Genomic DNA, 12,224 nt, shown 5'->3' on the forward strand with positions numbered 1-12,224 from the left:
GCCCGCTTTCCCTCTTTTGCCCCAGAAAGCTGGTTTCTTTCCATAGCAGCCATGCAAAAGGTCCCCTGGATGGAAAAAGACCTGAGGAAGGTCCCTCAGGTGGCCTTGCTTCCAGCGCCATGTTGGGCTGATCTCAGAGCCATGGCCAACTGTAAAACCCCTCTCCCCTGTTCTGGTCAAGGACCATTGGGAACAACAGAAGAGTCGACACTTTTTTTGCAACTTCTCCTTTGTGCTTTTATTCATCTCCTTCCTGGGCTCCTCGTGTTCTGAACACAGATGGGTTTCTGCAAAAGAAGAGAGACTCTTCTCAAACAATACTGCAGGTTTTGGGAACTCTTTCCCCACACACAGACCCCTTAGATGGCTTCAGGTCAGGACACTGAGCGGAGGGCAGCCGTTTCTCTCCCTCTGCAGCCGCTCCAGCAGCAGCGGTTTGCTCCCAGGCTGTGCCAGACCCACCCAAAAATCCTTTCTCTTCCCACCGGGGATCTAAAGCAGCAATGAGCTGGGAAGAAAGAGTCCCCTCTCCAGCCCAGAGCAGCCTTGCGGTTAGTCAGGCCTTCCAAACACAGCCAAGTAACATGGCCTTGTGTGTTGCCTGAGGCTACAGAAGAGAGGGCAACACTGGAGAAGGAGAACCTTGCCCCCGGTGATGGAACTGAGCCCCCCCGTCAATCAGAACCAAGGGCTCTTGGAAGAGTCCCCACTGTCCCTCTAACTCTGCATTTCTGCAAGGAAATAGCACCCAGAACGACACAGATCCCAATCACCTACCTGTTGGCATCACCTCAGGCGGTGCTCCCTCAGCTCCGGGCACTCCAAGCCATGATCACTCCAGCCAGGGCCACTCCATCCTGGAGACCACTGATGTGGTCTTCGGTGGTTGGCATTGCGCAGACCCGGACCTCTCGTAGATTGGTGGCACCAAAAGGGAGGGATCAAAGCTGTATCCAGCTAAGATGGTCTTCTGTGGCTCTTTCAGCACTGACCAGAACCTCTCAGGCCTTGATCTCAGTAATTCTGTTGTCTCAGGTCTTGGTGGCTGTGGAACGAAGACCTTGCAGGTGGGCTCCTCGGGCAGCCTGGTCTCAGAGCTCAACGATGGTAATTTGCTTCCAAAGGGAAGTTTCTGTTCTCCTTGTCCCCCTCCTCTGCAGCTCCGAGATTTTGCTGCCTGTGCTCGGCCCTGCTTCGACGCTTGGCCCTGCTGCGACGCTTGGCCCTGCTGCGACGCTTGGCCTTTGAGCTTGGCTTTGCCCTTGGGTGTGCTGGTCGCAGGTTGCTTTTTCCCAGAGGAGTGCTCTGGGATCTCTGGCAGCTGCCTGAAAGGACACAATGGGAGGACTCTGTCTGAGAACGCAATGGGTTTGGGGCCACATCCTGCCCCCATGAGCCACGTGCCTCTTTGCGCAGCTGCTGGCAGCTCAGCCAGTGGCTGCGCTCAGCTCGGGAGAGGAAACCCCCTGAGCCAAGACCCTCGGCTGACACACGGCTGTCCCCATGCGCAGCTCAGGAGGCCACGCTGGGGCTCTCCTGAAGGGAAGGAGAGGAGCCAGCCCTGTGAAATGGGGGGCTCCCAGCAGGATCATCCCGCCCCTCTGGCACTGCCTTCACCACTGTTGGGTGGTGATGAACGGTGAGTGTTTGGGGCTGGGGAATGGCCTCTTGCTGGGTCAGAAAATGACCCTGTGCAGATGCCAGCCCTGAACCTCCATACTCACCTGAGCCAAGAGTTCACCCTGTTCTCCATCTCCTTTATGTCCTGGAGCTGTGGGGCTTCACTTTGAGTCAATGTCGAAGAGGCAAGCAAGGACAGTTCAGGAAATGCCGCTAGAATTGGGAAGGAGAGACCTTGTCAGAAGAGCATTGCTGGGATGCTACCGGCCCTGGTGACATGTAGAGGTGCTCAGGCCCCTTCCAAAAATGTGCAAGAGGGCAATTCTGCTCCCCTCGCAGCCACCCCGACACTGGGGCTTGCCTGGCACCTCATTTCCAAGGTGCAACGTGGTTTTGTGACCGCGTTATCAGCACCAGATTTGGGAATGAGGAGCCAGTTGGTGCTGGGACAGGGACTCTTGCAGAGGGGTCATTTCCCGAGGGCCTTGGATTGCCAGCCTCCCACTGCGCCCTGGGGCACATCCCACCCTGGGGTTCGGTTCTGTGGAAGCCATGAAGTCATTAGCAGAAAAGGCGGTGCCGAGCTGTCATGAAGCTCGGGCACTAGTCAGATCTTCTGACAATCATCACTGAAGGATTTTCCCCGATATATCACAGAAGCAGGATGGCTATGCTGCGGAAAGGAGCCAGGAGCAGCTTTACATTTTCTGTGCTGGTTGAAACCTGGCAAAACCTCTTCTTTCTTCTCCTTGTCCTCACCAGCAACGTTTCTCCTGGGAGGGTTCCTTGGTGGTAGTTTGCGCACAACATACATTTCAAACCTGCAGACAAAGAGGTGACACCAGCATGACCCGCAGCACGACCCACGGCACCACCAGCCCTTGCCACTTGCCACGATCCCCTGCTCGCACACAGATTTTGGCGTTGCACAAAACCCCCTTTTTTCCCTGCGCTGACTACACCCCATCCCCAAGGACTATCCTGGGAAGTGAAGTCAGCCTGCAAAGAGTTGCCTGAAGTCCTCCATCTTTGCCATCAGATCTGCCTCACACAAAGGACTGTGGGCAGGGGGGACATGTCGCTGCCTGGTGCCCTCGTGGCAGGACACCTGTGGTCACATGGAGCAAATGCTACCAAACCACACCTGAGCAACTAGAGGTCACATCTGCAGATGTACTCACTCAGGAAAGATGATGAGACGGCCAGAAAATGTCAGAGAGGCCAGAGGTACCACTGGGGACACCACCATGTCCAGCAGCTGGGGGACCTGTAACGGAGGAGCACAAAGATGGCAGGACATCCTCAGCGTGGCTGAGCCACTCAATATCGGAGGAGCCTGAGGCAGTGAGGGTTGGTAGGACCGTAGCTCTCACCTGGCCTGCGTGGCTGACCAAGTTCTGGTGGGCCACTCACAAGCAGTGCTGGGGCACCGCTATGCAACCACCTGGGCCGTGGAGAAGCCAAAATGCTCACCTTAAAAGTAGCTTTCTCAAAGTTCTCCTTCCCAGACATCCTCTCCAAGAAGCTGAGGTAGAACTTCATTTGTACCCTCGTGCCTTCGATGAGGAGCACGCCCACGTCCCTCAGGACAAGGGCAACGTTCTCCCCCTTTCCCAGGCAGTGAGAGAGGAGGGACATGGTGCCTTGAATGCAGTTCTCCACCTTCCGCCGGGACACAGAAGCAGCCTTGGCCACCCTGGCATATTTCAGGGGCTCCAGTTCCTTATGGCCTGTAAAACCACACGAGAGGGATGGAGGTGCTCACCCAGTGGTCCTTCTGCAGGAGTTTCCCAAGGGCTGCTTGTTGCAGTCGTTGCATTGCCCACAAAACCCCCCATTTTTGGACCTTCTCCGCAGAGAGGACAGTTTGCTTTGGAGAAGCGTCTCGGATCCAGGGAAAGGATGTGATGACCGTGCAACCAACCAGGGTTTAATCCTCCTGCTTACCGGGCAGGTAGTCTTTGTTGTCCCTGAGGTTGTGGACAACCACGAGGTTCCTGGCCAGCCGAAACACGGGCCTCTGGACAATCACCACCTCATCCCCAGCCTGGATGCATGTGGGGACCACGTCAAAGGAGCCAACGGAGGGAATTTGGACCCCCTGCAAGCGGAAGAGAAGGGAAAGGCAGAAGGGTGAGGACGGGCCGGAGGAAAGAGCTAGAGGTGGTCCTGTCCAGGGATGGCGCTTCAAGCTGGATCCTGCCCAGTCCACGAGCTGGGGCAGTGGGGAGAGCTTTGGGGAGGAGATGCCGAGTCACAGAATCATAAAATCATCGAATACCAGGTTGGAAGGGACCTCAAGGATCATCTGGTCCAACCTTTCTTGGCAAAAGCACAGTCTAGACAAGAGGGCCCAGCACCCCGTCCAGCTGAAGCTTAGAAGTGTCCAATGTTGGGGATGTGTGCCCTCCCTCTGGACCACCCTCTCCCCACCCCCTGGACAAGGTCATGGACAAAGAGTTGACCCACCTTCCGCAGCAGCAGTTGTTCTTGGATGTATTTGGCCACCGCATCCCAGATGGCTGTTCGCACTGGAAAGCAAAGGAAAACCAGGTCATGATCCATATCCACCGGCTCTCGGTTTACCACCAACCCCTGAGCTGTGGTGAGGTGGCTGACACAAAGAGTCATCACCATCCCCAGCCCCATATGGAGACATCTCTGAGATGGCTGCAGTGCTGAGTCTCACCCAGACAATGCCGCAACCCTTGGGCACCACAATGTGGTGGCTGTGGATGCCTGTACCTTTGGCACTGATGCTGGACATCATGAAGGTGTGCTCCATGCCATCCCAGAAGTCCATTTTGATCTGCCTCATGTGGGCAGGTCGCTCCTTAGTGGCAACAGCCATGTGGGAGCTCATCCCTGTTCGTCCTATGGACACTTCTCCAGGGTGTGGGACCCACCGCCCTGCGGCCCCTTTTATACCCCTGTGCGACCGTGTCACAGACTCAGTGTGACATCATGGTGACGCAGCCACTGCTGACTATGCTGCCCATTGTGACACGGCCACCATCAACCTGCTACCTGCTGTGACACAGCCACCGTGCGCTGCTGATCATGGGGACGTGTCACCCACTGACCTGCTGGCCCTCTGTGATGGGGCCACCACTGCCCCTGTGCCAGTGCCTGGTGATCATACGGGGCCCAGGCTATGGCTCCTTCCTCTGTGTCCGTTGTCCAGCTAACGTCTGTCTGTGCTCTCTCAGGCCCATGATTCACAGATTGGTAGGGGTTGAAAGGGACCTCTGGAGATCATCTAGTCCAACCCCCCTGCTACAGCAAGATCACCTGGAGCAGGTTGCACAGAATTGCATCCAGGTGGGTTTTGGATCTCTCCAGAGAAGGAGACTCCACAACCTCTCTGGGCAGCCTGTCCCACGGCTCGATCACCCTCAGAGTAAAGAAGTTTTTCCTCATATGCAGATGGAACTTCCTGTGTCCCAGTTTGTGCCCGTTGCCCCTTGTCCTGTCACTGGGCACCACTGAGAAGAGTCTGGCCCCATCCTCTAGACACCCACCCTTTAGATATTGATAAGTGTTGATCAGATCCCCTCTCAGCCTTCTCTTCTCCAGGCTAAACAGACCCAGCTCTCTCAGCCTTCCCTCATACCAGAGATGCTCCAGGCCCCTCATCATCCTCACAGCCCTCCGCTGGACTCTCCCCAGTAGTTCCCTGTCTGTCTTGAACTGGGGAGCCCAGAACTGGACACAGAACTCCAGATGTGGCCTCACCAGGGCAGAGCAGAGGGGGAAGAGAACCTCCCTCGACCTGCTGGCCACATTCTTCTTAATACACCCCAGGACACCATTGTCCTTCTTGGCCATGAGGGCACGCTGCTGGTCATGGAGAGCTTGTTGTCCACGAGGACTCCCAGGTCCTTCTCCACAGCGCTGCTTCCCAGCAGGTCAACCCCTAACCTGTACTGGTGCCTGGGGTTGTTCCTCCCTAGGTGCAGGATCCTACACTTACCTTTGTTGAATTTCATATGGTTCCTCTTTGCCCAGTTTTCCAGCCTGTCAAGATCTCGCTGAATGGCAGCGCAGCCTTCCGGTGTGTCGGCCACTCTTCCCAGCTTAGTATCATCAGGAATTTTGCTGAGAGTACACTCTGTCCCCTCATCCAGGTCATGGATTAATATGTTGAGTAAGACCGGGCTGAGCACTGACCCTTGGGGCACTACTAGATACAGGCCTCCAACTAGACCCTGCGTCACTTATCACAGCCCTCTGCGGGTTAGAACACAACCCCAGAATATCTCAAGTTGGAAGGGACCCGTAAAGCTCATCGAGTCCAACTCCCTGCTCCTCGCAGGACTACCTATAAACCTAAACCATATGACTTAAGAGTGTCATCCAGATGCTCCTTGAAGTCTGACAGGCTTGGTGCCGTGACCGCTTCCCTGGGGAGCCTGTTCCAGTGACCTCCAGCCCTCTCAGTGAAGAACCTTCTCCCAGTGTCCAATCTGAACTTGCCCTGATGCAGCTTCATTCCATTTCGTCATGTCCTGTCACTGGTCACCAGAGAGAGGAGATCAGCACCTCCCCCTCGAGCAAGTTGTAGGCTGCTATGAGGTCATCCCTCAGCCTTCTCTTCTCCAAGCTGAACGAACCAAGTGAGGCTCAAAAGGAGGCTTTGGATATGTAACAAATAAGGCTTTGTAGTGTAAATGAGGAGTTTGGATCTTAAAAGGAGGCTTCAGCACCTAAAAATGAGTATTTGGACCTTTAAAATGAGGCTTTGGGCTCTAAAAATTGCAGACTGTATCCTAAAAATAAGGTTTTGGTTCCAGAAAAGGAGGCTTTGGTAGCTGAAAATGAGGCTTGGGACCCTCTAAATAAGACTTTGACTGTAACGTTCAGGCTTCGGGCCTTCAAAATCAGACTTCGGGCCTTAAAAATGATGATCTGGGCCCTTAAAATGAGTCTTAGAAACTTAAAAGTGGTGCTTGGAACCTATAAATGAAGTTTTGGACACTAAAAATGCATCTTTGTTCTCTAACATTGAGACTTTGCAAACAAAAAGTGTGTCTTTGGATCTTTGTAGCGACGCTACTCCTTATAATAGGTTTTTGGCACCTTAAAATGAGGGTTGACATCCAAATATGAAACTGTGGGCACTAAAAAAAAATCTATGGGTAATAAAAGACAGGCTTGTACCCTAAAAGTGAGGATTTCATTCCTCAAAACGAGGCTTTGGACACTAAAAATGTGTTTTTGAGTTCTAAAAGAGAGGTTGGACCATAAAAATGAGGGTTTGGACACTCAAGGTGCAGCTTGGACCCAAAAATCGACTGGCTGGATCCTAAAAATGCCGCTTCGAAACCTGAAAATGAGGCTTTGCAAACTAAAAATGCTGCTTTGGGCTCTAAGAAGGAGACTTTGCAAACTACAACTGAGTCTCTAGACCATAAAAATGAACCTTTGGGGCCTAAAAAGAGGCTTTCTGCCGTAAAAGTGACGTTTTAGACCCTAAAAATGAAAAAGTGTGTCCTAACAAAAGGCTGTGCATAATACAAGACAGGCTTGGCCCCTACAAATATGGCTTTGGACTCTAAAAGTGAGGCTTTGGACCTTCAAAATCAGACTTTGGGTCCTTAAAATAATGCTTTGTACTGTTAAGATGAGTCTTTGGACCTTAAAATGGGGGTTTGGAACCTATAATTGAGGGTTTGTACCCTAAAACTGAGGCTTGGGACCTAAAAATGAGGCTTTGGGCCCTATCAAAAGGGTTTGGACCCTAAAAAATGAGAGTTTGGACACTCGAAATGTGGCTTGTACCCTAAAAAAGCCTGGCTGCATGCTAAAAATGCCACTTCTGAGCCTGAAAATGAGGCTTTGGACTCTAAAAAGGACACACTGCAAACTGCCACTGAGAATTTGTATCATAAAAATGTGGCTTTGGAGACTAAAATGAGTCTAAGCCAAAACTAAGACTTTGGAAAGGAAAAATGAGGCTCTGGACACTATAAATGTAGCTTTGGACCCTAAAACAATGCTTTCTGCCCTAAAAATGAGGTTTTAGACCCAAGAAATGAAACTAGTCCCCCCAAAAGGCTATGGCTAATAAAATGTAGGTTTGGACCTTTAAAATGAGGATTTTGGCCCTCAAAATGAGTCTCTCAGCACTAATAAGGATGGGTGAGAAGCTACAAATGATGCTTTGGACCCTGAATACGAAGGAAACCTCTTGGTTCCTCTATGGCCCCACAAAATGAAGCTTTGGTCCAAAATACAGGGCTTTGGGCACTCCGTGGAGGCTTAGAGCTGTAAAAGAGGGGTTTGGGCCCTCAAAAGGAGAGTTTGGAGCCTCAGAAGGAGGATTTGGGCCTTAAGAAGGGAGCTTGGAGCCCTGAAAATGGGGCTCTAGAAATGAAATTGAGGTTTTGAACCCTGAAATTTGATTTCGTGTCCTAACATGAGGCTTTGGTAGCAAAAACTAAGGGTTTTCGCCCCCAAAAATGGGTCTTTGGAGTCTCAAAACTAGGCTTTGGACGTGGAACAAATGAGTCTTTGTTCCCTAAATGAGGAGTTTGGACCTTTGCTGTGGTTTAACCCAATCACACAGCCGTTTAATCACTCCCCACCCTGCAGTGGGATGGGAGAGAACTGTAAAAAGGTAAAACTGGAAGGTTGAGATAAAGACAGTTTAATGGGACAGAAGAGGATGATGATGAGGACGGGGGAAAAAAGAACAATTGCTTAGCCAGCCAATGTTGCCACGGAGAGGTAGCCAGGGGCTGCAGGGAAGATTTGGGATCGCAGAAGAATCACCTCTGTGTTTGTTGGGATGAGACCTATTACAATCCCTAAATGCCCAGATCCGTCTGTGCCCAGAAGGGGTAGAACTTAGAGAAGCAAGGATCTGTCTCACTGCCAAAAACACGCCCGAAACTCCTGGGGTTCCACCTGAAGTTGTTAAAGTGCCTTCAAAATTGTGGAGCTCCTGCAGAATGGATGTGGCTTTATTGAAACCGGCACAATCGGTCTCCATAAAAACAAAGGGAGGAAAGCCGGTAGCAATCAAGCAGTATCACATTCCCAGAGAAGCAGAAAAAAGTATTCAGAAACGAATCAACCAATATCTGAAAAAAGAGGTTTTACGATCATGCAATTCCCTGCATAATACCCCTTTTTACCTATAAGCAAAAATCGGTTAGACAAAGGAGGAGATCCAGAATATGAGTTTGCACATGTGGTTGTACCCCACCTGGTGGTTCCAGACCCACCAACAAAGTTATTACAAAGTCCACCTTGTGGTGTTACCAATTTAACAGCTGCATTTATCACATTCCTATAGCAGAAGACAGCCAGCATCTGTTTGCATTTATGTGGAAAGGCCAACAACTAACGTGGACCCTCTTGCCCCAGGGGTTCACTGGGTCTCCTATGATAGTCTCCCGTTTGCTTAAAGACAACTTGACAGATATTATATTACCTGGAGGTTCTACACTTGTACAATACGTAGATGATTTGTTACTCGCCAGCAAGATGCATGAAGACTGCTTGAAAGATACTGATATCCAGCATCGAAGTTAAAGAGTTAATCATGATTCTGTAGCTAAGAAGTTACAGATAGTTCTTCATAGTTCCATAGTTAAGAATGTCACAGATAATTTTGCAAATAGTTGCTAGGTACTGCTAAGGATGACTATTGTACAGTCCTACCATTATGTTAGTTAATATTCACCCAAACGATGTATCAGTTAAGACGTGATTGTCAAGAGGTAGAAGAAATCGCTAGATTGATCAACAGACCCTGAAGAACCATTTCCAAGTGCCAGAAATCTTGAGAAACTAGGGGAAAGGTAATTTGGGCCAGGCTCTCCGCGACCACTGACCCATGAGGTTTGGACCACAATACGATTTGTCTGTGTAGAACTTTAGCAGAAAAAGGTCACCGTCATCTCTTTCTAAGCTTCAGCTGTGTCAGCAGGAAGGAACATATTTAGGATTCGTATTAAAAGAAGAACAAAGATTAGTAGACCTAGAACAGGTCCTTTGCATGAGAACAAAGGAGTAGCCAGCAGAGTCCTTACTCAACAGCTACTTCCGCACCACTGCCTTGTGGCTTTTTACTCAACTCGGCTGGATCCTGTAGTGGTTTCCTGCAACACCCGCCACTGACATCGCAAGTACCCGTGGAAGCCAGGTGCATACTCCTGCCCTATCAGCTCCTCTGCCACCTATGACATCACAAGCACCTGCGGAAGCCAGGTGCATACTCCCGCCCTATCAGCCACTTAGCCACCAGTGACATGAGAAGCAGCTGGACAAGCCAGATGTCCTTTCATTCCCAGTCAGATACTTGGACCACAAAAGGACCTCTGCAAGCCAGGGGCCTGCTCCTGCCCTATCACCTACTCATGTACATGTGACCTCACAAACACCTGCACAGCGCACATGCGTGCTTCTGCCCTGACACCTAAAGAGCTGCCAGTGACATCACAAACAGCTCTACAAGGCAAGTCCTCATCCTGCCCTATCACCTCTTCAGGCACATGCGACCTCACAAGCACACGCTTGTGCTCCTGTGACATCACAAGCACCTGGTCAAGCCAGGTGCCCATGCCTAACCTACAAGGACCTGTTCCTTAAGTGAAATCAGAGGTCGTGCACAATCCCTGTTCCCATGCCTGCTCCATCATCGACGGTGCCGCAGGCAACATAAACTCCTGCGTAAGCCTGTTTCCCAGGCATGCGTTATCAGGAACTGTGCCATAAGTGATAGCAGAGGCACCTGCAGAAGCCAGGATCCTGAGCCTGCCCAAACAGGACCTGTGCCATACATGACATCAGAAGCTCCCGCACAAGCCACGTTCCCGCGTCTTCCCTATCAGCTACTACGGCAGCAGTCACATAAACACCTGCACGAGCCACATTCCCTCAACTGCCCTATCAGGAACCGTGCAAAGAGTGACATCAGAAGCTCCTGCATAAGCCAGGTTCTTGCGCCTGACATAGGAACCACACAGGCAGCTGTGAAATCAAAACAGCCGCATAAGTCAGGTTACCGTGCCTGCTGTTTATAAGCCAGTCAGTCACAACCCATGACATCAGAAGCACCTTCACCAGCCAGGTTCTGGTGCTTGCCATATCACATTGTCAGCCAGCCTTGACATCACAAGCACCTCCACAAGCAATGTTCCCGCACCTGCCCAATCAGGACCTGTGCCGTATGTGACATCAGAAGCTCCTGCACAAGCCAGGTTCCTGCGTTTCCCCTATCACTCACTAAGCCAGCAGTGACAGAAATGCTTGCAGAGGCCAGGCTCCCGCACCTGCCATAGGAGCTACGTAGGGCACCAGTGACGTCAAAATAGCAACAGACACCTGGTACTCGTCCTGGCCATACCAGCTAGCCAGCCATCTGTGACGTCAGAAGCACGTGCACAAGCCAGGTCACTGCGCCTGTCCCATCAGGGACTGTTCCACAAGGGACATAATCTCCATGCCCGCCTTAGCAGGAACTGTGCATGGAGTGACATCAAATGCAGCTGCACACTCCAGGTTCCCATGCCTGCACTATCAGCTACTAAGCCAGCAGTGACAGAAACACCTGCAGAAGCCAGGTTCCCACACCTGCGAATCACATAGTGAGCCACCCATGACATCAGAAGCACCTGGAAAGCCAGGTTCCCGCACCTGCGAATCACATAGTGAGCCACCCATGACATCAGAAGCACCTGGAAAGCCAGGTTCCCGCACCTGCCCTAGCAGCGAACAAGCCACCAGTGACATTAAACTCCTCCACAAGCCATCTTCCCAGGCCTGCCATATGAGCTGCACAGCCACCAGTGACATCAAAACAGCAGCAAAAGACAAACTCCAGACGGCTGTTCACTCTGGAAAGCAAAGGAGAACCACCTCACGTTCTGTGTCCACAGATTCTAAACCATCTATGCCCCCAATCCATGGTGCAGCAGCAGATGCAAAGTGTCATTGCCATCCCCAGCCCCAGATGGAAACACCCTGGCAGGAGACAACAGTAGCTATGGGGCACAGATCTTCCTGCAATGCAGAAGAGGCTCCTCTGGCAGCGACCTTGGAGGAGTCTGGGGTTGCTGCCCAGGATCTTTCCTCCCTCCACAACACACCAAAAGTCTTCAGGAAAGGCTTGGGAGGAGTCCCAGCGGGGGGCAGGGGGGGCTGCCAGGCATGGACCTGCCTCCTACAAACACTCCTCTGCTGGCTTCCTTGGAGGAGTCTCGGGCTGCTACCTGGGACTTCAGTTCCCTCCACAGGAAGCCACAAGACTCCAGGAGATTCCTGGAAGGAGGCACGGGCAGCTACCGGGCATGGACCTGGCTCCATCATACACAGAACTCCTCTGGCAGCTGCCTTGGATGAGTCTGGTGCTGCCTACCTAGACTTAAGCTCTCTCTACAGGATGCCAGAAGAACCTGGGAGAGCCCTGGGAAGAGACTCAGGCAGCTACCGGCCATGGGTCTGCTTCCACCATATACAAAAGTCCTCTGGCAGCTGCCTTGCAGGAATCTGGGGCTGCTACTTGGGACTTCAGCTCCCTTTCACAGGAGGCCAGAAGTCCCCAGGAGATGCCTGGGAGGAGTCAGCCAGGGCAGCTACTGGGCCCAGACCTGCCT

At 51.8% G+C, this 12,224-nt stretch overlaps 1 protein-coding gene across 3 annotated transcripts; it reads right to left on the minus strand.

Moving 5' to 3' along the window:
• Positions 1 to 177: 177 nt before the first annotated feature.
• LOC129197941 (coiled-coil domain-containing protein 81-like) lies at positions 178 to 10,085 on the minus strand. 3 transcript variants are annotated; one of them, XM_054806778.1, is made up of 9 exons: positions 5,594 to 10,085; positions 4,090 to 4,151; positions 3,568 to 3,721; positions 3,094 to 3,350; positions 2,802 to 2,887; positions 2,323 to 2,441; positions 1,725 to 1,833; positions 778 to 1,325; positions 178 to 287 (listed from the first exon to the last, which is right to left on the minus strand). In XM_054806778.1, exons 1-8 carry the CDS (start codon positions 5,607 to 5,609, stop codon positions 833 to 835), a joined length of 1,296 nt encoding a protein of 431 aa, XP_054662753.1. In that variant the 5' UTR covers positions 5,610 to 10,085; the 3' UTR covers positions 178 to 287; positions 778 to 832. The 3 variants fall into 3 exon arrangements, with proteins under 3 accessions (XP_054662753.1, XP_054662751.1, XP_054662752.1); XM_054806776.1 differs by lacking the exon at positions 5,594 to 10,085 and adding an exon at positions 4,366 to 4,911; XM_054806777.1 differs by lacking the exon at positions 5,594 to 10,085 and having other exon boundaries at positions 2,380 to 2,441; positions 4,090 to 4,911.
• Positions 10,086 to 12,224: the final 2,139 nt, after the last annotated feature.

This window comes from Grus americana, chromosome 30 (genome assembly GCF_028858705.1).
Source record: "Grus americana isolate bGruAme1 chromosome 30, bGruAme1.mat, whole genome shotgun sequence".
In the NCBI taxonomy this organism is placed as follows: domain Eukaryota; kingdom Metazoa; phylum Chordata; class Aves; order Gruiformes; family Gruidae; genus Grus; species Grus americana.